This window comes from Callospermophilus lateralis, chromosome 11 (assembly GCF_048772815.1).
Source record: "Callospermophilus lateralis isolate mCalLat2 chromosome 11, mCalLat2.hap1, whole genome shotgun sequence".
Taxonomy (NCBI): domain Eukaryota; kingdom Metazoa; phylum Chordata; class Mammalia; order Rodentia; family Sciuridae; genus Callospermophilus; species Callospermophilus lateralis.
The window spans coordinates 21,356,174-21,383,563 of NC_135315.1; the positions used below are offsets into that span (position 1 = coordinate 21,356,174).

At 39.8% G+C, this 27,390-nt stretch overlaps 2 protein-coding genes across 2 annotated transcripts; both read left to right on the forward strand.

Annotated features, from left to right (window-relative positions):
- The first annotated feature begins 3,631 nt into the window (after positions 1–3,631).
- Positions 3,632–7,958, forward strand: Krt10 (keratin 10). Its single transcript, XM_076871294.1, has 8 exons — positions 3,632–4,228; positions 5,042–5,124; positions 5,431–5,587; positions 5,677–5,838; positions 5,928–6,053; positions 6,329–6,546; positions 6,889–7,265; positions 7,589–7,958. The coding sequence occupies exons 1-8, from the start codon at positions 3,632–3,634 to the stop codon at positions 7,690–7,692; spliced, it is 1,824 nt and encodes a 607-aa protein (XP_076727409.1). The 3' UTR covers positions 7,693–7,958.
- Positions 7,959–18,491: 10,533 nt separating this feature from the next.
- Krt28 (keratin 28) lies at positions 18,492–27,343 on the forward strand. The gene is made up of 8 exons (XM_076871295.2): positions 18,492–18,908; positions 19,540–19,622; positions 20,154–20,310; positions 22,676–22,837; positions 22,918–23,043; positions 25,880–26,097; positions 26,639–26,694; positions 27,201–27,343. Exons 1-8 carry the CDS (start codon positions 18,492–18,494, stop codon positions 27,341–27,343), a joined length of 1,362 nt encoding a protein of 453 aa, XP_076727410.2.
- Positions 27,344–27,390: the final 47 nt, after the last annotated feature.

Here is a 27,390-nt window from a genome sequence, read left to right on the forward strand (position 1 = left end):
CCTCCTCACTGCCCATTTTCCAACTTCCAACTCTATCCTTTCATTCACTCATATTTTGCAGGCTGACTGTGGATTGGACAGTGGTCAGACTCTAAGAAACAGAGATTACAGTAAAAGTAATAATGAGAACAAAACCATTTATTAAGCTCTTATTCTATGTATGACAACCACTGTTTTAAATGTTTTATATTAATTAACTCATTTGATCCCCAGTATAACTCTATAGGCTAAGCAAAATTTATTATTCCTACTTTGGAGAGAAGGAGGACATAGAATCCATCAAGTGTACACCTCTTTTCCCTGCCCGTCTCCTTTCACCAGACTGATGGAATGCCATTCTGCATTCCCTCAGCCCCCTGCCCATGCCTCAAATGTAGCCTAGATGACTCTGTATTATTATCCCTGATTCATATGTATGTTTGTTTGCCTCTCCAGGTTGACTATGAACTCCTTAAGAAGCAAGAACTATATCTTAGTCACCTATGTAAACCCAGGTCAAACTGCATGTGCTCAATAAAACCTGTTGAAGGAATGAATACATGAATGAATATGAACAATCTGTTCCAGCCAAACTGGTCCATTTGGAGTCTCTACCAGCTTGTCATATTCACAGTCCCCACTTCCCAGGACATTTCTCTCAATGATGTTGCACACATTGAAAAACCCCACTCATCCTTCCCAACACTCAGCTTAAATTCTACTTGCACCATGAAATTTTGTCAGGTGGCCCCCATTCTAACATGGCTCCTTTCTCATTAGTCTTAGGGTGCCAGTTCAACATCATAAAAGCTACCTCTTTGTACCTCTACCACCTGGTTCAAAACCAGGCTCTAACATAAACTAGCTGAGCTACTCTAGGCAAATTCTTGAAACTTTCTAAGACTTAGCTTTTTCCAGTTATAAAATGAGGTAAAAAAAATAGATATCTTAGAGAATCTGGGGGAGGATTTAAGAAATGTAAACCAACTGAACACAGCAAATATTCAGAAAATAACTTCTCTCCACACCTCCAAACCCTGAAGTCATTTATCATTTACACAGCTCTTAAATTGACATTATATTTCATTTCTCTTCAATTAAGATCAGGGGGCTGAATCTCACTAATTTTTCTTTCAAACATCTATCAATGTGCTTACCATAGAGAAAAATAAAATTAAGAATTACAAAGTAACAGTTATAGTGGATTATGGGAATCAGTGCAAATTGTGCTAAAACTAGAATCATAAGTTTTCATCCAATTTAGCTGTAGAATTACCACATGGAATTTCAGAAATTTCATTCATGCCAAAGAATTCAACAAGTGACAGTGCAAATAAAGGCAAATAAATTTCTAAAGTATACAATTTAATAAGTAATTTCTGGTTCATTAAAGGTAGTTTTAAATTAAATGTTACGGCATTAGAAGACCCACCATACCTGTATTTGTTCACAGGTACTTTTATGAAAAGGTTTCATTTCACATATTCTTAGGCTTAATATGATTATAACAGAAACCCTTCATGCCACTTTTAACTCTATGAAACTAGACTGAAATATTCATTTTTTCCTACTGGGTGAGGAAAATTACAAGCTAAACTAGGGCAAAACTGGCAAGGGCCAAAATTTTTAATAATTGCCAGTGAAATAATCAAAATCTATCTTTAACTAAACTTTTTCTTTCCAAATAGCTTTCATTAGTCTCAAGGCTTCATCATCCTCTGAACCTACTGGAATCTTTTTTATCCCCTATCCTGATTTATCATAGCCTTCTTTTATTGTATATTATCTTGATCAAGAATCAAATTCCCATGGTAAGTTTTCTTTTTTTTTTTTTTCTTTTAACTGCTGCCCTAGTTGCATGTACTAACAAGTTGGAGGAGTTGCAATTTGTTGGGTAGTAATCTCCACCCTAACAATCAACTCTTCATTAATGCTCTCAACCACATTCCCTTTCCCTGCAGAAACTATTTCTTTAGATCATAAACTTGAAGATGCAGCTATAAATTTAATTTGAAAAGGCAATTCCCAATATAATAATGAGTGCCAAATCCCTATCTTTCAATATCTTCAAGCTTCTCAAATTCTTCCTGTTTTATTTTGTTTCCATGGGGAGAAGTTCACAGTAAGAATTAGAGACATTCAGTTCTATCAGACCAAATACACCACAACTGAGAATATATATACACATTGATATACTAAGAAAGTAAAAAGTTAAGGAACCAAACTTATAATCAGTTCAACCATCTATTACATGCCTTTAGGAAAAAAATCATCACCTCTCTCAGCTTTAGCTTCCTGAGATACAAATTACAGATGATAACCACCATCTCTATCCTCAGCAGTTTGTTCCAGAGGATTTTACATTACAGTATCACAAAAAGCATTATAAAATTTCATATCATGCATTAATAAAGTTTCAATTAAATACTTCACAAGACAAACTGTTATACCAGATTCTGTAAACAGTACACCTAAGAAAATGTTTTGTTTATTGAGAAACATACAACTATAGTTCATAACTTTTTAAGCAAGTACTCTTTACCATGGATTTATATTTTTACAAGCAAATATTTACTTGCAAACATACCATATCTAAATTCTCTCTTTCTGGTCAATCAAAACTTATTGTAAGGTACTAAAGATTAGTATTGAGATTAGATATTTTGGTTCTTGTGCTAAGAATTTCTGTATGCTCATCTTCATAAAAAATTTAATTATGAGGAATTTAGAAACGTAAAATAACCCAGGATTATGTCATATTTTAGATTTTTAATGTTAAAAACAATGAAATCATTAAATTTTAAATTTCTCAATCAATATTTACTTCCAATTTTTGGGACAAAATATTAATATATGGACTGGGGTTGTGGCTCAGTGGTAGAGCGCTCGCCTAGCACATGTGAGGCCCTGGGTTCGATCCTCAGCACCACATTCAAATAAATAAATAAAGCAAAGGTACTGTATCCATGTACAACTAAAAAAATTTAAATATATTCTCACTCTCCAAATAAAAGATTCCCTAACAAACACACATACATATAATTTCCTAAATTGTGCTTTTAAGGCTTTTACTTCTTATATGCAGCAACACTTGGATGCTAATTAAATTATTTCCATATGTTTTTATTTTCTTTTTGGTTGGTTACAGGTTTTTACAAGATATCCTTATTATAGCATGATTCTGGTAGACTTCATGCTACTTGTTGTTCCAATTAATTAAAACTGTTTAAAGCATAAATTATTTAAATCTTATTTTAATCATAATTTTGTAGCTAAAATTGTTTTCCCCAAAACTTTGCAAACATTCTGTGCAAACTTAATTAATACTGAGGAAAAAGGATTTTAATAGTTGCCCAATGTTCTTCAAAAGACAAAAAGAATAATGAAACATGCTCATCTGAACTCCACCCATTTTCAATTTCAACATAGTAAATCTCCTTTTTTTTTCTTAGGGCATATTCAAAAGCATACATATTGGTATTGGTTATTACTGAAGATAATTTATGCAATCATAAGTCAAAGATGCTAAGTTGACAAAAAGAAAACCATGCAAGTAAGCAAACCCTAACATCTGAGAGGCACACCCTCTCAGTATATAAAGGCTTGCCACTGTCCTTGGTAGCAGGCACTCCCTGAGCTCAACAGCATCAACATGTCTGTTCGATACAGCTCAAGCAAGCAGTTCACTTCCTCCCGCAGTGGAGGAGGAGGAGGTGGAGGAGGATCATCCCTCAGAATTTCGAGCAGCAAAGGCTCCCTTGGAGGAGGATATAGCTCAGGGGGCTTCAGTGGTGGCTCTTTTAGCCGTGGGAGCTCTGGTGGAGGCTGTTTTGGGGGCTCTTCAGGTGGCTTTGGAGGAATAGGAGGAGGTTATGGTGGAGGTAGCTTTGGTGGAGGATTCGGAAGCAGCAGCTTTGGTGGGGGCTATGGAAGTGGGGGCTATGGAGGAGGCAGCTTTGGAGGTGGCAGTTTCGGTGGGGGCAGCTTTGGTGGAGGTGGCTATGGAGGAGGCTTTGGTGGTGGATTTGGAGGAGATGGTGGCCTTCTCTCTGGAAATGAAAAAGTAACCATGCAGAATCTGAATGACCGGCTGGCTTCCTACCTTGACAAAGTTCGGGCTCTGGAAGAATCAAACTATGAGCTGGAAGGTAAAATCAAGGAGTGGTATGAAAAGCATGGCAACTCAAGCCAGCGGGAGCCTCGGGACTACAGCAAATACTACCAAACCATTGAAGAACTGAAAAATCAGGTAAGGAGCATTTTAAAATCTAACTTTAAATCTAATTCTATCCCTGTAATATGGGTAGATGAATCTTAAATTAAGTATAATATAGCTGTTCACTGTGTTGACCTATGTGATTTTCTTGCTTCCAAATAAATCCAGTCTCATCAAAGAAAAATTTGAGTGAAGGTATGGTCATGGCAATCTTTATCCAATATGTGTTTTGTCTGTTTTACATGATGCAGATTACCAAGAAATTTTAAGTTTTAATGAACATATAATGAGCCCACAGTTAAATATGCCAGATCATTTACAAATGTAAGAATTGAAAAATATTAAATGAATAAGAACAAAATATTATTAAGATTAATAACAAATAAGCCATATTCAATAGCAACATTGCAAAATCCATGAAGTCTCCTTTATGGTATTGGGATATTGCTTATCTCCAGGGAATCTATGAATTGGACCTATCAGTTCAGAATATATCTACTTAGAAATATTTCTAGTAAATGGAACAAATACAGGGGTGAGCCAGTCAAAAGTTGGTTGAAATTCACAAAAATCACTAAGTATAAAAGAGACTAATACATTTAATTTATAGGATTACATTTGTTAGTTTTCAGAAAGGGATGACACAGAAATTGAATAGTGTAGAAACTTTAAGATAGGTTTTTTAAATTTAAGTATGTGGATAAGCTTAAAATATTTTATATTTAAAAATAATCCACACAAAAAGTTTTTGGAAGAGAACAACATAAAAATGCAGCTTATCTATTCCACTATAAAAGCCATATTTGCATCTGACCTTTTATTAAATGACTGTACCTATTCTTCCAGATCCTCAACCTAACAACCGACAACGCCAATGTCCTGCTTCAGATTGACAATGCCAGGCTGGCAGCTGATGACTTCAGAATGAAGTAAGCTAATTGAATGTGCAATACTATCCATACAAATACATTCAATTGTTTATAATAGTGACTTTAGATGCCACAGTAGCATTTACATTTTCCTGAATTCACTCAAAGAGAATTATCTGAGAAACTGAAATTATCTGAGAAAGTTTCAATTTCAGAATTACCTTCCTGGTAAGGAAGAAAATGCATTTAAAGTAATTGCTAATCTTCCTATGTGAGTTAGTATATGGTAAACATTACCATGACATGAAACCAAATACAACTCCTTCTTAAGAATTGTATCCAATATATGTATCACGCTTGTTGCAGGTATGAGAATGAGGTAACCCTGCGACAAAGCGTGGAGGCCGACATCAACGGCCTGCGCAGGGTGCTGGATGAGCTGACCCTCACCAAGGCTGATCTGGAGATGCAGATCGAGAGCCTGACTGAAGAGCTGCAGTACCTGAAGAAGAACCATGAAGAGGTGATTCAAAATTATATTTCCCCCAATTTTTCAAAAGGTTCATTGTGATCATGGTGCAGTCATTAAATCTTTTTTTGTTCCTCAAACAGGAAATGAGAGACCTTCAGAACGTATCTACTGGTGACGTGAATGTGGAAATGAATGCTGCCCCAGGTGTTGATCTGACTGAACTTCTGAATAACATGAGAAGCCAATATGAGCAACTTGCTGAAAAGAACCGAAAGGATGCTGAAGCCTGGTTCAATGAAAAGGTAATTCAACCACCCTTCACAGTGAAGCCCATGTAAGTTTTGTTGTCATGTCCGAGTTTTCTCATATTTTCCCATTTTTATAATTCCAGAGCAAGGAACTGACTACAGAAATCGATAACAACATTGAACAAATGTCCAGCCACAAATCCGAAATTACTGAATTGAGACGCACGGTTCAAGGTCTAGAGATTGAACTACAGTCCCAACTGGCCCTGGTATGTTAAGTCTTGAGACATGACTTCCATTTTATCATAGAAACACAGAGCTGAGGGTAAGAAAGCAGAAATAAAACTGGAACTCTAGGCTAATGGAGGAAAAGAACTATTAGTATCAGTATGAAGTACTGAGATTGAAATGTTACCATTACATAAAACACTAATTCTATTCATTTCCCTTATTCTCTAATTGTATCTTATTAAATAATTTGATAAGCTTCAGTATGCCAATTGAACAACAAGGTCATTAAGCAACAACAAAATCCTCTTTTCAGAAACAATCCCTGGAAGCCTCCTTGGCAGAAACGGAAGGTCGCTACTGTGTGCAGCTCTCACAGATTCAGGGCCAGATCACCTCCTTGGAGGAACAGCTGCAACAGATTAGAGCCGAAACCGAGTGCCAGAACGCTGAATACCAACAACTCCTGGATATTAAGATCCGACTGGAGAATGAAATTCAAACCTACCGCAGCCTGCTAGAAGGAGAGGGAAGGTAATTGGAAAACTGGGGAAATAAAAAAGAAAAATCCCAATTGTTTTCATTCGATATTATGAATAGCAAGGCTTATCCAAACTCCCAAGGAAATGCCAGAGGATGGGAGGAAGGGAGGTGTAAGGAGGAGGCAGGGTACCGAAAAAGGAGTATGGTAAGAATGAATCTCAGGGCTGTGTGTAGTTAAAAGTTTGTTTTAAACAGTGGGTTTTAAAACACGTGCTTGGCAGAACTGTATTCTCTCAAAACCTTGACTTATCTACTAAAATAACAATCATCGGAGAGGGAGCCACCGTTTTCCAATGTTAGATGATCACTGCTTACAACCCTCACCCCTCTAAGTTCCGGAGGCGGATCCTACGGCGGCGGACGCGGCGGCGGAAGTTCTGGCGGTGGCTACGGAGGAAGTTCCGGCGGCGGCTACGGAGGAAGTTCCGGCGGCGGCAGCTACGGGGGCAGTTCCGGCGGCGGCGGCTACGGCGGAAGTTCCGGCGGCGGTCACGGAAGCAGTTCCGGCGGCGGCCACGGCGGTAGCTTCGGTGGCGGCAGCTCCAGTGGAGGTGGTCACGGTGGCAGTTCCGGCGGCGGCCACGGCGGCAGCTTTGGCGGTGGCAGCTCCGGCGGAGGCCAGAGCGGAAGCGGAGGCTTCAAATCCTCCTCTTCCGGGTCCGCTGGAGAGGCCTCATCTAAGGGACCAAGGTCAGCAGAAAATCTCTGGGGTAATCAGAATTAGTTTTAACTTTATGTGATGGTTTTAGTGCTTCTTAAGCTCTAGGGCTGTTTTTAAAAATGAAATCTTAGGGTTTTCATTTGCATTTTTTAACAAAACGCACTTTTGACACCAATATTGAAGGAAAAGTGGCATGGGCTAAATGCCACCCACAGGGTAAACATTGATTGGATTATTTTTAATGTGAAAATTTGAATTTTCCTTTCTTAAGAAATGTAATACGTTTTTCCTTTTGAATATTTGCATGTTAATTAGCAAGGATACCTATAAATTGCTTAACCTGAATTCTAATTTATTTATTATTATTCACAGATACTAACAAAACCAGAGTAATCAAGACAATTATTGAAGAAGTGACACCTGATGGTAGAGTTCTTTCATCTATGGTTGAATCAGAAACCAAGAAGCACTACTAATAAGTAGCATCAAGACGAAAGAGCCTCCCTTCACACAGGCCATTATATAACAGATGCATGGCAAAATGTTCAACACTTCTGTCTTAATGGTCTGTGGAAACAGGTTCACTCCTTGAAAATAAGGTGTCTAAAAGGTGTTTTGTGATTTCTGTATTTCTTCTTTTCACTTTGCCAGAAAGTGTTTTTTCATGGAAAAAGAAAAAAGAAAAACTTTCTGTTCTCATTTACTAATGAATTTCAATAAACTTTCTTACTGATGCAAACTATCTGAATTTGTCAGAGTTTTTCTTTACTTAATCTTGTGGGTATGCTCAGACCAGTTTAAGCAATCTCACTGAGTAAAAAGGTTCAGAAATCCCCAGTCTTATACTTTCTTAAAGATATGCAATATGTGGTAAGCTCCCATCTCTCTTGGCTTTAAATTATTTCAGTCCTGGAAGTTTAAAATATTTCAAGTAAGACCCAAAAAAATAAAAATGGAAATTCCACATTTTCTGATTGTCTACTCACATTTGCCTGCCCTTATTTTCTTCCTATATTACTTCATCCCAATTGCTATATTGCTTAAAAGATACTTTCCAAACTTAACCAGCCCAGTAAAATACCAAGGCCAGCAAAATTATTTGGTGTCTATCAGATGATGCCAGTGTGACCAAAGGGGCAACTCTAGGTCTCTGCTTTCCACAATCCTGCCCAGGGATCAGTACTAAAGACCTAGTATTTTCAGGGTTAGCCCAGTCCCGTCCCTTAGCCAATAATAACCCAGCTGGCTTTACTTACTACTCTGCTAGGTAATACTATGAGGGAAAAAAAGAGACTAGAGGGCTGGAGTTAATATGTCCCCCTAAAACTACTTGTATTCCCTGGTGGTCTCCTGGATTACCCATGCCCACCAAATAGCAACCTTCCTCAATACCTTTGAGTTGTGCTCCAGTTTCTCCCAGGATTGGAACCCTGGTTAGCCTGACATTTGGGATTCCCTCTACATTATACACTACCCTCAAGTTGATTACAAGAGCCATATTTCAATATGAATGGACTTCCTTACAGTCCAGTTTCCATAACCAACTTGATACCAAGTGTTACCACATCTGAGAAGCTCTCCACTTTAGTTCACATACCTCTTTATATGTGGACATTTGTACCAGCTTCTCTTATTAGAAGACAGTTCCCCATTGAAGACCCAACATGCCTCATTGTGAAGCCCTAAAACAGGTATTGCTGGATGAGGACTGAGTTCCTACTGTGTGTAATAGTGCTGGAGTGGCTGCTGTTCAGAAACACGATCTTTGAAATTATTGTCTAATAAAGTTAACCAAATCCCTAGGATGGATTGTTCATAATGTGAGATGACCATTGTCCTTATCCTGCAGAAATAAAAGTTTTCATATCCAATACGATTGATTCAAGACAAGTTATGAGACAGCTGTCCTTGGTATTAAGCTTTGTCTCCTCTGTCCATTCTTCCCTCCTTACTCCAGCCAGGACCTTGGCTGGTCAGAATTCTAGTTGAGTGCAACCCAAAACCTTCTTTGTACCTTTTCAATCTTCCAATACCTCATTAAACATTTATATTAAATTCTCTCAGATAAAGTACCTGATAAAGAATTACTCTCTTGACTGATACTGTGGTACAATGGTTGAATAAATAGAATCTGTCAAAAATAATTTTGACAAGAACATTGGTATTTGTGAAAAATAATTTTTTTAATTATTAAGTAGCATATAACACTATTTTTACCATGTAGCTTTGTCATGTACCTATTTTTTTAAATCCTGAACATACTTTTACAGATACTAAAATTGTTGTAGAATCCTGCTAAGCAGTTCACAGTGAAACTGGCAGAGTCAACTTGTCACCCATGTGAAATTATACTGCATAGTAAAAGCTTGTTTCTCCCAAATATTCTCTAATGCTGCTAAAGGCCTTAACATTTTGCACACTGGCCTTGATATTTATGATGACTTGATATTTTGCTTGGTAATGGAGAATATCTTTGTTAGGATCGCCTTTATCAGGAAGGTAGCTTGATTAAGATTAAATAAAGGTACATTCAGTATATCCCATCTGGAATGCATCTTGACAGTAGAAATTGGGGAAAGTGCCTTCTCATGGTTATAAACATGAATTTTCAAGTCAGTGATCCCTGGGTTTCATATCCTGGCATTACATTTACATATTATGTTAACATAGAGAAGTTACTTCTGAACCTTAGTTTTTTTTTATCTGTACAATAAAAACAAAACAATAGCCTCCTCCCCACACTTATCCAAGGGAAGTACATTGCAAGACTTTCAGTGAATGCCTGCTAGTACAGAACTCCATACTGTGTTTTTTTTCTATACATACATACCTATAATAAATTTTCACCTTTACAACTTCTCTTCAGTGTATCCAAATTTCCAGCATCACTAGTATTGCACTTTGGGGCCATTATTAAGTAACATAAGGATTTGAGGAACACAACCACTGTAATACCACAACAGTCAATTTGATAAGTGAGCTTCTAAGTGACTAATGGATGGGTTGTGTATACAGCAATTCTCACCCCAGAAGGAATAGCACAAGATTTCATCATACTACTCAGAACATTACACAATTTAAAAGTTGTAAGTTATTTATTTCTGAGATTTACCATTTAATATTTTTGGACCTCACTTCACTGTGGGTAACTGAAACCATGCAAAGCAAAACCGCATATGATGAGAAACTACTGTAAACCACAAGTTGAAAATTCAAAAGCATTAAGCTAAGTCAAAGGAGCCAGACTCAAAGGCTAATGTGCTGCATCTCGTTTATATGATACTCTTAAATAAGTCAAGCTGGAAATTAGGAAACAGACCAGAGGTTGCCAGAGGGCTAAGGGAGGGCATTCACCACAAAGGGGTACAAGGGAACTTCTCAAAATTATGGAAATGTTCACCTTGTTTCTGGTGGCTATAATACAACTGAATGTGTCAAAGTTAATTGAATTATATATTTGCTATAAAGTTCACAGGGGTTTTAAACCTCAATAACCTTTCCTTTTTAAAAAGTGAAAATAAACAAATTGTGACTGAACATTTCATTTTTCAGTGTGTTAAATGTTGTCGATTTCTACTCTATTTTTAGCTCCAAAAACAAAGCTTATACTCTAACAACTGGAAAGCATGGAATGTCTTTATAACAAGGAATATGGCGCAAATAAATAATTTCCATTATAATGCATTTTAATGACCATGCTTCGTGAGTCATACTCTTATTAATCTAAAGAGCCTAGGAATTAAGTAAAGCTGAACCATAGACTGTCTATAATCACATCAGCTTATACCTGCAAGGCTGGTATGAGAAAGAAAAGATAAAAGAGTCATAACATACATACAATCTTTAAAATTCTTCCCCCTGCTTCTTCTGGTATCTTGTTATCGAAGTCAGTTTGGGGGTGTGAATGAGTCATATTTGGATAACTAGGTTATTTCTGTTGGGAAGAGATACAGGGAGCTGGTAGGTAATTGCTACTTGATAGGCAGCCAAGAGAAACAGGCTCACAGCAACGTCTCCTCTCTGATGTATCCTCACCCTTCCAAGTTCCATGTCACCTCCCTCTTGAGGTCTTTTTTTTTTTCCTTCTATAAAAGTTCATCTTCCAAATTGCCTTTTTAGAAAAAGAATGAAATAACGTTCTCCCTGCTGCCCATCACTCATTCCTTTTTACCTCCTTCTCCCCAAACCTGTCCATTGTCTTTCTGCCTTCTTAAAATAACTCCAGTTATTGATCTAAAGGAACCTAATGTCTACCCCAGACTTTAGCTCACAGTGCACACCATTTATTGGTTGGTTGAGCGTTCATTTAGCAGCATCAGGCACTGTGCCAGGTAATGGGGATAAAATAGGAATGGAACACAATTTCTGACCTCAAAGAGCCCATAAATAGCAGAAATAGCCACTCAGAGGGCAGAACGCACTACACAGAATTATTCCCAGGTTGCCATGGAAGCTTTAAAATGCAATATTTCCTATACAATTGAGATCATCCCTAGCAACCTATGCCCTCTGAAATGTCCACAGGGGGTCTACATTCAGATTCAAACCAAACTTTCAATCTTCTCATTTCTGGTGGGAAGAGATACAGGGAGCTGGTAGGTAATTGCTCTTCTTTTCTTTTCATCAGCCATCTTAGTAGAACTGATTATCTTCTCCAAAATTGGTGACAAAGACCAAGATGTCCCATCTTGGTAGGGATAACATGCATGACATTTATTTATTTGTGGAAACTATGTTGAGATGGAAGAAATGAAATAATCACAATGGAATTTCTACTTCATTCTAATTAAGGGAAAGGTATTCACATGGCTATAAGACTCTAATGATCATAAATATTCTTTATGTGTAGGATACTCTAGTATATGTTGAGGACACACCAAAGTAAGGAAGTCTTTGCTTCTGTTATCAAATGATATGGAGAACAATGACACTCTGTATGTACACGTAGATGTTTACAATTATCAAAGTGCTTATCTCTGTATGTGGAAATCATCTTCAGCACCACCTTGGCACCTATGCAGAGCTCAGCAATACTAACTGACTTGCCCAAAGCTTCACACACAGCAAGTGGCAGACTTACATCCTGAACCCAGGATCTCTGATTTTTGAGCCTAGAGCTCCTTCTTATAGAGCAGAGATTTCTAGACATTTTCCATTACAGACTCCTAGTCAATAAAAATATTCTAATGTGCACAATGAGTATATTATTTAAGCCATACATAAATACATGCCTTCATATATGTGCTGTACTGTAGCTCAATGCACAACATATATTAGTGCAAACACAGTGAAAATTTTGGTCACAGCCATGCAAACAGAATTCCTTGCAATTTGGCATAAACTGGAACTAGTTTCCAGACAGATCATTATAAATAGGATTTTCACTTCAATGAATGTCCCATGGGAGATTCAAAAGTCATGTGGAACATAGGACAATTCCTTGTGTCAGACTGTATCATGAATTTCTGGATATCTGGCATTCTTGCCCCGTGCCCAACCACATGCCACAATGATCCTATCACTGTGATGACCACACACACACACACACACACAATATGCCCTAGAGGACTGTCTCCCTTCACTGAGACTGAGAACTAAGCTTTCATTCCTTGCACATGAAGAGTACCTGCAGGAAAAAACTTGTCAGCATATGTTCCCCAGGAATTCTTTGGGAAGTCCTTCAATAAACTAGACTGTAATCCCAGTGAAATGGGGACCATGTCTGCCTTGTCCATCACTATAAACCCAAGCCCAGCACAGTTATCATCACACAAATAGCAAAGGCTCAATAAATATTGGTTAAGTGAGTAACAAAATGAGTGAGTTAATGCCTACACACCTCCCAAGGCAAATCCAGAAAGACTGAGTTTTAAAAAGAAAAAGAGCAGCCATGTCATCCAGGGTCTCCCATGTGTTAGGAACTTTTCTAGCTCTCCACACTCACTACTTCTTTTATGGAAAATATCTAAACTCAGTAAATGGTGGTCCCAACCTTCTAGAAGATCCTCTCACCTCCAGTAATAGCAGCTCCCCACCCCCAGCAGGTGACTTTAGAACCTAAGACACTGGTTCAGAGCCAGTAAGGATACTTCCAAACGTGAATGCAGGCAGAGAGGGTCCCTCCAGTGCTTTCCGATTCATTCACTGTTTCCATGCTTCTCTGGGACTGAGGTAAGGGAAGGCAAGTACTGAAATGGAAACTCAGTAAAAGCTGCCAACACCAATGGTGTTTTGCACCAATGCAAAAAGAACCCTTCTTTCCATGAATAAAGCAGAAGAAAAGTGCAGCAGAAACAGCTGTGCCAGAAAAAGATCAAGCTTTCTGGACAATATCAAGGATGTGGTGCACTGTGGAACTCCAGCAGGGAAGCCTTTTCAGAACTCTGCCAGGAAGAGGGAGGGTTTGGAGCCCCTGAAAGTTTAACCCAATGGATCAAGTTCACTCATTTATTCAGAAAACACAATTGAACACCAAATGTCAGGCCATATGCTGGGTCCTGCAAATAAAAAGCTAAATGAGTCAAAACTGTCCCCCATGATACATGCCACAATAGAAGTATGTGTCAGGGGCTGGAGATCATGGGCAAGCCAATGTTGGAATATGAATTATAATGGCTTATCAGGGAAGATTCACTAAAAGATGTGGCTCTTGGACTGAACCATGGAGAGCAGCACAAATTGAACGATTAAAAGGTGGGAAGTAAACTCTAAAACAAATACGGGCGTAGCTACCAGTACTGCACAGAGGTACCCAGCTTCACAACTGTGATTCATATAAAAAAATCTCTATAGAATCTTTATGTCTGATCCTTAACTTAATCACCTCTGTAAAGTCCCTTTTGCCAGGTGAGGTAATGAATTTCACGGTTCTGAAGATGAGGGTGTGGTCTTCCTTGGTAGACCATTACTTTGCCCGCTCCAGGAGACATCCTGGATTCTCTCCCTAATCCCCACATCCTTCCCACACCAGTCATTACCAGGTGCTAGCGAGAGACTTCCTCCAAAATCATCCCAGTTCCACCCAGTTCTAATTTCACTACCACTTCCCTGACTCGGGTCACTTTAACACCTCACCTAAATTACTGAGCTGGCTTCCCTAATGGTTTCCCATGGCTACTCTCCCGCCACCCCCACCCCCGCCCCATCCATTCTCCACACTGCAGCCAGAGTGGCCTTTCTAAAATCACTCCTCTGCTTAAACCTCTCAACCATCTCCCTTTACACACAGGACCCAATTCAGAATCTTTCATCTGGCCCCTAAATCTCTTCCTGGGCAGCTCTCAGCGCCCCCGCCCCCTGCATGCTCATCACCTGCAGGGTCCCCTCAGTTCTTGAAGGCACCACACTCTCCCTTCCTGCTATGGTTTGGAGATGGTCTGAGTATGTTCCCCAGGGGTTCATGTTGAGAGGTGGAGGAGTTGGTTAGGTCACAGGAGGCTCTATCTTTGGAAGGAATTGAAGAGATCCTGCTTAGATCTTTGAAAGGATTGTTCTAAGAGGGAGTCTGGTGCCTTCCTGTGCTCTGGCTTCTGATCTCACTGTGTGGTCACAGGTACTCCCACCATAATGCCATCTGCATGAGGTCCCCACCAGAGCCAAGCCCAGGACAATGCCATACTCTCGGACCTCCAGAACTGTGAACTACATAATCCTCCTTTCATTATGAAGTACTCAGCTTCAGGTATTTTGTTACGGACACGAAAACCAGACTAATACATCTTCTCATACTAAGTGTAAATGTTGGGTTTATATTTATATTTTTTCCTCCCAGAATGCCCCTCCACTCTCTGGCCTGGAAATCACTCTCTCATCTTTCTGGTATTTTCTTACTGTCATTTCTTCAAAAAGGTGGCCCCAACCTAAATTAGGTCCTCCCTCAATAGTTCCATGTTCTTTCCTTCCCAAATTTTTTAATATAATTTTAATTTCATGATTATTTACTTAAGGCCCACCTCCCCCACACTAAACAATAAGTTCCATAAGAGTTGATAAAGCATTTGTTTCCTTCCCCTCTGAATCACCTGCTACTAACACAGTGCTTGCACATAATGGATGCTCCTTAACTATTTCTATATAAATAAATGAATGTCACTTAATAGGCAGCATAACTGTAGCCAAAAGCTTCCATTTGATACTAACTTGACATTCTGAAGACAATTTTGTAAGAACTGAGCTTATTAGACCACACCCAAATGCTTTTTTTGGAGAGGAATTTTGGGGTTAAGTTTTATTTTTCTACCTGATCCTAGGATAATTATATGCACTGAAAGGTCCGGCAAATAAGTCACCAGGCCCATTCTGGTCTTTATTCATCCCGTTTTATGGTATTTATCCTTTAACAGTTCTTTTCCTCAGTTTCTTCATATTTAAAAAGGGTGAGGGACCCTCCCCTGAATTTCCAGCTTCCTTATAAGGGTCAAATGAGATAACATACAAGAATTCCCTTTGGAAATGATAAAGCACACTATTAATGTAAAGCAATCTTATCTTTATATTCACCGCACTCTGGAACCTCAGAAAAAGATCATTGTTGAGTGAGCGTCAGTGGTTTAATCATTTCCAGCTGAGGGCACGCAGGACCCAGGCTGATAGGGAGGTTCCACCCCAAGCACCTGAGCAGCAATACTCATTTGAAGGTGAACGTTGCCCCCTGGTGGAAATAGAGGGTACAGACACACTCCGCAGCCCGGAATTACCAGGGGTCCTGATAGATGCCGAATGTAAAGAATTGACTATTTAGAATGCCTTTTAAAGCGACAGCGTGTTTTCTTTCTATTTTATGCTGTTTTGTTTATTTTGCATTGAAAAACAAAAATTGTGTGTATTTACAGTATACAATAGAATGGCTTGAAATATGTATACATTTTGAAGTGGCTCAAACAATTAACATCACATCATTTTTTTTTATAGTGAGGACACTTAAAATCTATTCTGTTCTCTTATCAATATTTAAGTATAAAATACATTGTTCTTTTCTTTTTGTTGTGAAATGTTCTTCTGGAAACATCTATTTACATATGAAAATGCAGATGTGCTAAACCAATTAGTTGTCTGGTTATTATTTAATAAGTAATTATAAACAATTAGCAATAGATAATAATAAAGAGTAGTAATAATTAATGGAGTTACATAATAGACACCAAAGATATTTTATGATTCTCTATATATGCTAATACACTGATTCTTTAATATTTCAACTTCAAAAATTCAAAGAAAAATTTTATAATTCATATAATATGTTGACTAAGAAAAGCAATTAATAAAATAGATATTCATATTAACATGCATGATAGGGTAGTTATTTATATCTAAAATAGGCTCCTCATGTGGCCAGAATCTCAAGGTCACCTTGAACATCACCAGCTTTCACCTGGGAATGTGCCTCATGGCCCTGAATAAATTGTTTAGTATTTATCATCTGCAAATAAGGGGCTGAATTAAGTGATGTCTAAGGTTCTTTGCAACTTTACAAATATCCTACAACATTGCCTAGACTATGCATTTAAAGGCTAGGCCAATGCTGCCCACAGCACCAGCTGACCAGCTTTAGGCTGCTTAGAGCAACACTGTTCCCAGAGATACTCCTGACTGTCCTTGTGATAACACAACTACATACCTTTCTTCCCTACCTGAGCCTGAAGCTCAGAAAGCAAAGCCACCCCAAGCACTTACCCCTGCATCATGTGGCTATCTCCCTTCCCCTTTTGCCCACCATGTTGTGAGGTAGCCAAGAGGATACTTGTTAAGGATACCCACTAGACTTTCAACTTTCAAAACTGTGAGCTAAATAAACCTCTTTTCTTTCTAAACTACCCAGCCTCAGCAACTTTGACACAACAACAGAAAATGGACTAATACAGCAACCTGTCTTCCTTCACCTTTATCAATCACATTCTTGCCTGCTACATGACCTCATAATGATGCCCAATCACTTGACCTGGCTTTTCCCTCAGACTCTCTCTGGTGTCACTTTCTTCTTTCTATATGGTCACATAGCCATTTTCTCAGGATTAGAAACTTCTCTGGCACTCTTTTTTTTTTTTTCCTAAACCGCATCAAATTGCCAAACCCACATCAGTCTGATGCATCCTCCTCTCTATTCCTTCACCAAGATTACTTCCACATATGAAGCTGAATGTCAACACAAATGAGACCTGGACCCTCTATACTCCATGACGATCCCTCACTCACCACTGGTCGGGTATTTTCCCAGTGGACTTATTCGCTCTTCCTATCAGTCATCTTTGGGACATCCCACCAAACCCTTGAACCCAATTGATCCAAGACTAAACTTGGTGTCTTCACCCCACCCCAGAATCACTAACTCAATCAATATTATGAGTTCTCAGCATCTGAAATCAATTACTAAAGGGCGTCCCCAACCTCCCTTTGTCCTTACTCTGCAAGGTCATTGGAAGCCCATATCCTCCCAACTCCATCTTCCCCCAACCTCACTGCCTCCATCCTCCCCACCTGGACCATTGCTCTAACCTTGTCATAAGCCTTCTTTTAATCCAGCCTGGTCACATCATCCTCTGCTTTTCTCTTAGTCTCCATTCCAATCTCTTTAGATGAACACAGAAGACTAAACGCAATCCAGCCCCTGTCTAGACCTGACAACAGATTCTGACTCCGATAGCAGCCTTTTCATTTCTGCACTTATGTAGCACCATGCCTTTTGTTTTTGTGTTTAACACACATCACCAAGCAGGTACTCATATATGTTAATAAAGGAACGGGTCCACCTTTGTGTCACTGTCCAAGATAATAAATAGATGTGTGTGTGTGTGTGTGTGTGTGTGTTAACACACTTTGAGGGGGAGGGATGGAATATCTGTGTCTGTAGTTAATATCCTTCATACATCTCGGTGGTAATTGAGACCCTACTGCAGCTGACGGTGCCCTCTCCTGATCTTACTTTCCTTTTAACCTTTGATCACACCCGGCACTGGATAATGATGGCATATTCCTAGGATCCAGATGAAAGTAAAGGATGACTCACTCAAAATTAGAAGCTAAAATAATGAAGTTAATATAGAACAAACCCTATTTCAGGTGAGATAAATATCCTGAAGCAACACCCAGAGATGTTAGACATTAATTATTTTTTTTTAATCATCCAATTATACGTAATTTCGTGCTAATCTAAATGATGCCATTTTTTCTTTTGGCAGACATAACTCACATGGAAACAGTCCCCATGACTGTATATAAAAGCTCAAAGAAACCATCGGCGCCCGGTCCACATTCTGTTGCCACGTTTACGCCGGACACCATGTCGCTCCGGTTTTCCGGCGGGTCCAGGCGCTCTTGCTTGCAGTCTGGAGCCGGGTCTGTCAGACCACCCAGCGGAGGCTTGGCCGGCAGCAGCGCAGGCGGCAGCTCGGTGGCTGGCGGTGGATTTCCCTGTGCCCTGGGGATCCCCAAGGTTGGGAGCCATGCGGGAGGCGCCCTTGGAAACACTGCTGGAAACGAACGAGGACTCCTCTCGGGGAACGAGAAGGTGACCATGCAAAATCTCAACGACCGCCTGGCATCCTACCTGGATAACGTGCGGGCTCTGGAGGAGGCAAATGCTGAACTGGAGCGAAAGATCAAGAGTTGGTATGAGAAATACGGCCCTGGGTCTTGCCGTGGACTTGATCATGACTACAGCAGATATCACCTAACGATCGAGGATCTGAAAAATAAGGTGAGAAGTCCGAAGTTGGAACTGGTCAACGTATTTCAAAGTAAGAAATACCTAGCAACAAGAAATATCTTGTTGTAGTTGAGATATGCTCGTGCCTGGGCGCGGTGGCGCACGCCTGTATTCCCAGCGGCTCCGGAGGCTGAGGCAGGAGGTTTGCAAGTTCCAGACCAGCCTCAGCAATTTAGGGAGGCTCTAGGCAACTTAGCGAGACCCTGTCTCAAAAAAATATGAAAGGAGGAAGGGACTGGGGATGTGGGTCAGTAGTTAAGTACTCCTGGGTTCAATTCCCAGTTTAAAAAAAGAAAGGAAAAAAAATGCTTCATGACTGTACTTGTATTTTTTTTTTTACTTATTTAAATATATAATTCTTCTCATTACTCAAAAATAGACACTTTGATTCCTGAATTTCCACAGAGCTATAATGTTCTTAGTTGTTCATTTTGAAATATATTCATAGATAAGAAAGTATTAAAACATATTTAATGTTTAAAAATTCAGTTTTAAGTGCTTTGATTATGACATAAGGAAGGAAGTTTTTATGCAAAAGTTACTTGGGTAATTTTTATTTTCTGAAATAATTACTAATAAGAGCACACTTACTTACTGTGGTCTCCCTTTTGATTTCTTCTAGATTATCTCTTCCACTGCTGCTAATGCAAATGTCATTCTGCAGATAGATAATGCCAGACTGGCTGCTGATGACTTCCGGCTAAAGTAAGTGATAGAAAATAATCATGCTCTGGGAAAAGTTTCCTATCTATTTAAGTTGTCAAATAGAATTTTGATTTCACCCCAAGTAGAATAAACTATAACCCAAAAGATTAAAGAAAGCAAATGATTTACATTACATGACAATCAACTACACTCACAATTTATACATATTTATTACATTCTTCAAACAAAATATCCAGGCATCACTTTGCCTGCCTAGAATAGTGCCAAGAACAAAGTAGAGAGCCAGTAACAATTTGCCAGCTAGGCAAAAGGGTAAACTAAAATAAAATTTCAAAATGATCTAGTTTTATCTAATTGGAATATGGTATTGGAATTTGTGTGATTGAATAACTGCTGGTTATCCTGTACAGAATTGGGAGGCAAGATAGGAGACTTCTTTCTCTGTATATTTTTTATAATATTTAGAGTGCTAATTCAGCTTCTAATTTTCGATTTCAATAATTAAGGTTTTCTTCTCCCATTTCTTGAAGTAGTCTAACTTATACTGAAATAAATACCACCCCCCCCAAGGTATGAAAATGAGCTCACCCTTCACCAAAACGTAGAGGCAGACATCAATGGGTTAAGGCGGGTTCTGGACGAGCTGACGCTTTGCAGGACGGACCAGGAGCTGCAGTATGAATCTCTGAGTGAGGAGATGACCTACCTCAAGAAGAACCACGAAGAGGTAGGGGAAGCTTTGCTTCTGGTCAAATCAGAATTCTGTACATTTAAAACATTTGGTGGGAGGGGTGTTAAAATAATAATAGTGATTCATGCTCGTTATAATCATTCATTCACACACAAGCATATAAAGGAAGATTTCATTTCTCCTAATCTGCTACTCTAATCCCATTCCTGGAGGTTATAAATATTAACAATTAATCTGTACCCTTCCACTTTTCAGATTGATACAATTCTATCCATTTGAAAATAACACATTACTTTGCATGAATATAACAATCTTTCTTTATATTCGATTATTTCATCTACGTAAGCCTACCTTGAGGTCAGTTTTCTCATACAGGACCTCTCTGACTAGGAAAAGATGTTTTTCTTCCTTCCTTCCTTCCTTTTTTTTTTTTTTTTTTGTACCAGGAATTAAACCCAGAAGCACTTAACCACCGAACCATATCCCCAGACCTTTTTATTTTCCAGACAGTCTTGCTGAGTTGCTTAGGGCCTTGCTAAGCTATTAAGGCTGGCTTTGAACTTGTGATCCTCCTGCCTTAGCCTCCTGAGCCTCTGGGATTATAGGCATATACCACTGCACCAAGCTATTTTTTCTTTTTGTATTTAATGAGCCTGGATTTACTTCAATATCGAGGACTGCACAATAATAAACCCTTATTTAACATGAAATACCACGCAACTTCAATCCCCACCCCATCCCCCAAAAAAGAGATTGTTCCAGAAGTAATTGAAAAAAATCTCTGAAAAAAATGGTTGACAAATTTTCAGAAACCCCTCTTGACAGGAGGTACTCCATTAATGGTTTAAAAGAGCCAAAACATCAAGTCTACTTGTCCCAAATGGGAACATAATGGAAAAGAGAAAAGAGAAGGAAAATTTTAAAAGAAAAAAAAAACTTTATTTATTTATTTATTTTAGTTGTAGTTAGACACAATACCTCTATTTTATTTATTTTTATGTGGTGCTGAGGATCGAATCCAGTGCCTCACACATGCTAGGCAAGCACTCTGCCACTGAGCCACAGCCCCAGCCGCAAGAAAAAAACTTTTTTTTTTTTTTTTTTTAAAGAGCCAGGGGAAAGTTGGACCACCAGAGAGTGTTGGCAGGAGAGCCAAGAGATCATGCCCTGTAGCAACCTCAAAAAAGAAAATCCTGGGTTGGGGTTACCGCTCAGTGGTAGAGTGCTTGCCTAGCATGAGTGAGGCATTGGGTTTGATCCCCAGCGCCAATTTTAAAAAAACCTAAATAAACAAAATAAAGGTAAAAGAAAGAAAAAAAAATCCTGGAGAAGGAAGGGAAGAAATGACAACCTCAACCAACCAGCCAGCAGGGGACATTCCCTGGAAGGGTAAGGTTCACAGCAGGATTCATTGGCCCCTTAAAGATAAGATACACCTACTGAAAAAGGGTGCCTTTGAATGCACTGAGTGTAGAACTTCAAGCAACTCAATTTTCAAATTTTTAGAGCAACAAGAATTTTTTTCTTCACCACAGAATTTTACTCAAAATATGAAAATAGATTAATAATGGTTTCCTTGATCAATGCACATCTTTTGCTCTTGATAGACACTGAAGGTCATAGATTTAGGGTCATAAAAAACGGCTTAAGGAAGCAGAGATATCAGTCCTTCGAAAGCAGTTCAAATGAAAAGGTCAGCCACCCAAAGAACTAAGTTCAGGCCATTGGTTTGTTTCTTCGTGCAGAAAGAAATCCTTCCTCTGACTTGGTTAGGCAGATTAATGATTTGCCCCGTGACCTCTCTTAGAACAGAGAGGCTGTCCTTTATAGTTGCTAAGAACAGACAGAACACTCAAGAGCCGGAGTGCCATCTTCAAACTGCCCTCTTACAAATCCTAGTGTCTCAGGCATGTTATTTCACCTCTTTGTGCCTCAGTTTCCTAATCTGTAAAATGATAATGATAATAATAATAACAACAACAACAGTAGTACCTACCTTAGAGGGATGTTGAAAGTCTTGAATTAGTACACATGAAGACAGTGCATAAAACGGTGCCTGGCATATAATAATCATTCAATAAATAATTGCTGCTGTCCCTAAGATGAAAGTTCCAAGGGCTCTGATTTTTATTTGTTGTTTTTTTTCCCCCCACTTTATTTCTATCAACCATTTAGTCAACGATTATGGTCTTTGTAGTCCCTTCTCATGGAAAAGAATGAAAACCTTCGCTTTGCGCGGAGGTGGTGGTCATGGTTGTTTTAATGAACAAATAACTAATTAAATAGATGACTGGCATGAACATGGGTGGAATAAGCCGATTCCTTTTGGGGGGGGACCTGAAGCAACGCCTCTCAGACCTCTCCTCAGGCTGCATGTGAGCACACCCGCGTTCCCCTCTAGGAAATGCAGGCTCTGCAGTGCGCCGCGGGAGGCAACGTGAACGTGGAGATGAACGCCGCCCCCGGGGTGGACCTCACGGTGCTGCTGGGCAACATGCGAGCCGAGTACGAGGCCCTGGCGGAGCAGAACCGCCGGGACGCCGAGGCCTGGTTCCAGGAGAAGGTGAGGTCAGCGGCCCCTGCCCACCCACACCACCCTGGCGAGTTCGGACTTCGTGTGACCCTCCGCGCCCTGCCTTCCAGAGCGCCACGCTGCAGCAGCAGATCTTCGACGACGCTGGCGCAGCCACCTCCGCCAGGACCCAGCTGACGGAGATGAAGCGCACCCTGCAGACACTGGAGATCGAGCTGCAGTCCCTCCTGGCAACGGTAGGAGTGAGCGCAGGTCAGCCTGATTCCAAAAAGCCCCAAGAGTGGCCTGTCCCTTCGTCCCTGCAACAGCTCCACCCGCTCATAGAGTGGAAAAGAACAGGAAAAATGCCCCCCCCCCCCAGAAGAAGTGCGTTGTCTTCCTCTTTGACTTTAGTGAGGTTTCCCCTCCGGGCCTGTGCTCAGAGCTCATTTCATGGAAATAACCAACTTGTGGCAGAGTTCCCACCTTAGCATAATTCTTCTCAGCCCCGTAGAGCAAGTAGCAGCAGTGACGCTGCACCTGAAAATTAAGTGACAGGTCTGTGGTCACTCTGTCACATAGGGCAAAGCTAGTTCATACCAGCATCTCCTAATATCGATGAAGACATATTTAAAAGACACGTTGTGGTTTTCGCCAGGCAAAGGAAAAGAGGGTACGTATCCCAACTCCACATGGGCACTCTCAGAACCATCCTTCCCACAGCTCCTGGGCAGAGGTCCCATCCCAGAGCACACACCTAGTAGAACTGGGCAGTCGGCCACTTCAGCACATACTAGGGCACCTGGATTGCTTCAGAGATTACCATGGAGACAATTTAGGACTAAAGCCCACTTCTGGATTGTGAGTTGGCAGCACCCAAAAGCCTTGATTTTGAGAATTATTGCACAGGGTGGCCTATGAACTCCATCTTCACAAGAGGTTTTCAGCTCCCTGAGAACACCAGGTTGCAAAATAAAGACAAGAACAGCTACCATAGAGATGAGCTCAGTGAGACAGAAGGAAAAGATAACTCAAAACAATAGGAAGGGTCTTGACCTGGGTGTAGCCCAGCAGCAAAATAAATAGATAATCAGTAAATATTAAAATGAGAAGTTTTTATTTAGCCATTCTAAAAAAAATGCCCCTACTTTCTTACTTTATAATATTTAGGGGGGACTTGTTTTTACCACTGCCTAACCCTAAGTTTAACCAGCATGTCCCTCTTCTCACCACCTTACCACTGCTGCTAGCTGGTTCCTGAGCCTCTCCCTGCCACTTTGGGTTCCCAGAACCTTCCTCTCCACATTCCCCTTTCCCTCAAACTAGAGCCCTGAGGAACATGCTCCTGCTGCAGTAGCTTCATGAGTTTCTGTTTTGAGAAATATTGAGGGAAATAAATTCCTGAGCCCCTAGATCAGAATTTAAAGCATCTGCACACAAGAAGCTATGATGTTATAGAGCAGTTAGATTCTGTGCAGCCCACAGTACTATGGCTTGGGGGGTCATGAGAGATTCCTCTCCAGAAAGCACATTTAACATCCAACACCACTGAATTATAGAATAATGGTGGCATAGAACCTAACTTCTCTGCTTTTTGACCTAAGATTAAAAATCTAAGTTCAATTTCTTATAGTTAGACAACGTAAGTCAATTGTGAGTTGGGAGCTGTCTCAATCTATTGACATTCACATTGCTTCCTGTAGTATGCAGACTCCCAAATTCATCCTGCCAACTTTCCTCACGACAGGCCAGCCTTTACAGTGGAAAGCTGTGACATATGTAGAGTTGTTGTCTCCTCTGACTTATGAGAGCATTAGCAAACTTAAAAGGAATGCCTTATGAGGACACATCTTTGAGGAAATTAAGGTTTTAAACTGCTGAGCTTTGAATTTACCTCACTTCACCAGAATCTTGCTACCTGTTAACTGAACTTCCCCTGTACCATCCTGATCAGCTTCCACCCAAACACTCCTGAAGAGTCCAGGACCCCCCACCTGACCAGCTGGTCAGCCTAACTCAGTTTCCTAAGTTAACACCATTGGGCATATGTCTGCTACCATGATGAATATTTTATACCTACCTCTTTGCAATCCTAAAACAAAATCAATACATAATATTGATTATATATAATATTTAACAATGCACAAAATTATTTCTAAGACTAGTGCCACCATCACAATTAAAAGGAAAAAAGAAAAGTATTTTTAAACTTGGGCCCAACCACCCCAGAAAATGTCAGACAGAGTCTTGCATCTTCTTTTAATAAATGTTTTATTTTTAGCAATATAAGAACAGGAGTCACTCCACACAAGAAAAAAAAAAAAAGAAAAGAAAAGAAAATGAAAGAGTAGAAGAGGGGTGGTAGACATTCTGATAATAATGAATATCAGAAAGAAGTAATGACTGCCCAGTCATATTTCTACATGATAAAGGAAGGAGGGAAATTACCTTCATTGAAGTAAAGATCACATGCCAAGACAAATTACAGACTATGGAAGTAGAAGAGAGGAAGTATAGTATTCATAAGAGTAGTGTCGAGATAATGACCTGTACTGTGTTGCGAAATGCACTTCTGGCTTTGAAAACCCACTCAGTAAGGTGTTTGTTCCGTCTCAAGTGTGTTCATCCTTTGGTGGATGACAGAAAGTCAAGGATGGATTAGAAAAGGAAACAATAGCACAGTGGGCCTCGGAATACGATAGGGACACAGCAGAGTGAAACTGAAATACAACAGGCAACGCAAAAATACATATGTAACTTCAAAAAGACAAATGTTCCCATACTGATTTCTTACTGTGCTACCCCCAAAAGTACTGTCATATGTAGATTGGTCCTAATAGGGAGTATTACCTAAATACCATGAATATCTAGTGGGTCATTCAGAAGTCTAGTGGGGAAAGGGTTGCTTATTCCCTGTCAGGGCATTCAGCAGGCCTGTCCCCACCCCAGCCTCCAACTCCCATTTGATTATGACAAGCCCCACACATTTCCAAAACTTGCCCAGGGAGCAGTCTTGCTGGTTGCTGAGAAACATGGTACTGCATAGTCCTCAGGGTGGTTTCATCCTTTGCTTTGTATCTTTGATGTCCTCAGAAACGCTCTCTGGAGTGCTCCTTGACAGAGACTGAAGGCAACTACTGCACGCAGCTGGCGCAAATCCAGGCTCAGATTGGGGCCCTGGAGGAGCAGCTGCATCAGGTCAGGACTGAGACCGAGGGCCAGAAACTGGAGTATGAGCAGCTCCTGGACATCAAGGTCCACCTGGAGAAGGAGATTGAGACCTACTGCCGCCTGATAGATGGAGATGGGAAGTAAGTAAAACCACTGGAAAGTTCCACACTGCCCCTTAGCCTTCCACACATCCAAGCCTTTTTTTTATTCCCACTGCACAAAAGCATGTCCATTTCTTGCCTCGAGGGTCCTCTCCATACCTTGTACATCACAGCATCCTCTTCACGTGTCCCACACAACTTCCCATTCATTGTACTTTTAATCATTGCAGGTTTCAAGATTCTCCCCAACCCCCAATCCCAGGCTTCATCCTTCCTTCAGTTCATTCCTAATATCACTGCTGCCCTGAAGTAAATGCACTCCACATATGTAAATATGTGGATCCTAGGGGAGTAAATATATTTATCTTAAACTCTTGGATTTTAAAAAAATGGAATGATTTTTAAAATTGGCCTCTCCTTAGATAATATTTAATTACTTTCAGCTCCTGCTTAATATTTGCTCCATAGTAAATTAAGATCTGTTTTTGTCATACAAAGTTCACTCGAGCTCACTGATTCAGTGAATATTTCTTATGTAATAGTAAACAAAAATATAAAAGAATAAACTTTTTTTTGGCAGTTCATGCTCCAAATCAATAAGCTTTGGATCAGAAAATTCAGGAAATTCATCTAAAGGTAATAAAATCTAGTTCTGTTTCTGTTGCAGTAAATACTTTTGCATTAAAGATAGTCATATATGGCCGGCCACAGTGGCACACGCCTGTAATCCCAGCAGCTCAGAGGCTGAGATAGGAGGATCATGAGTTCAAAGCCAGCCTCAGCAATGGCAAGGCACTAAGCAACTCAGTGAGACTCTGTCTCTAAATAAAATACAAAATAGGGCTGGGAATGTGGCTCAGAGGTTCAGTGCCCCTGAGTTCAATCCCTGGTACATGCCCCCCCAAAAAAGATGTCATATGCTATGGCAACTGTCTATAATTAAATAATTTTAACAAAAGTGCTCTGAATTGAAAGTATTGGTTTTAGTTTTATCCAGCTATCTCAAATTATTATTATAAATCTTTACTTACTCCTCACTAAATAAAAATGTACATGATGTATTATACTACAACAACAATGGAATTCTTTATCACATAGTCTTTTAAGCTGAATATATGAATTCACATATGTTTTATTTCTAGATTTAGCCAAAACCACGCTGGTAAAGACGGTGGTGGAAGAGATAGATCAACGTGGTAAAGTTCTTTCATCCAGAATTCACTCCATTGAAGAAAAGACATCTAAAATAGTCAATGGCAAGACAGAACAAAGGGTTCCCTTCTAGCTCTCATTTTAGAGAAAAGATAATATTTTGAGAAAAGATCTGGCACC

Bases quoted from the DNA above. Each gene is read 5' to 3' on its own strand.
- Krt10 (XM_076871294.1), top strand. From the start codon at position 3,632: ATGTCTGTTCGATACAGCTCAAGCAAGCAGTTCACTTCCTCCCGCAGT. The intron at 5,125-5,430 runs GTAAGCTAATTG...CGCTTGTTGCAG, and splicing joins GCTGATGACTTCAGAATGAA to GTATGAGAATGAGGTAACCC. The intron at 5,839-5,927 runs GTAATTCAACCA...TTATAATTCCAG, and splicing joins AAGCCTGGTTCAATGAAAAG to AGCAAGGAACTGACTACAGA.
- Krt28 (XM_076871295.2), top strand. From the start codon at position 18,492: ATGTCGCTCCGGTTTTCCGGCGGGTCCAGGCGCTCTTGCTTGCAGTCT. The intron at 23,044-25,879 runs GTAGGAGTGAGC...TGATGTCCTCAG, and splicing joins TGCAGTCCCTCCTGGCAACG to AAACGCTCTCTGGAGTGCTC. The intron at 26,098-26,638 runs GTAAGTAAAACC...TTTTTTTGGCAG, and splicing joins CTGATAGATGGAGATGGGAA to TTCATGCTCCAAATCAATAA.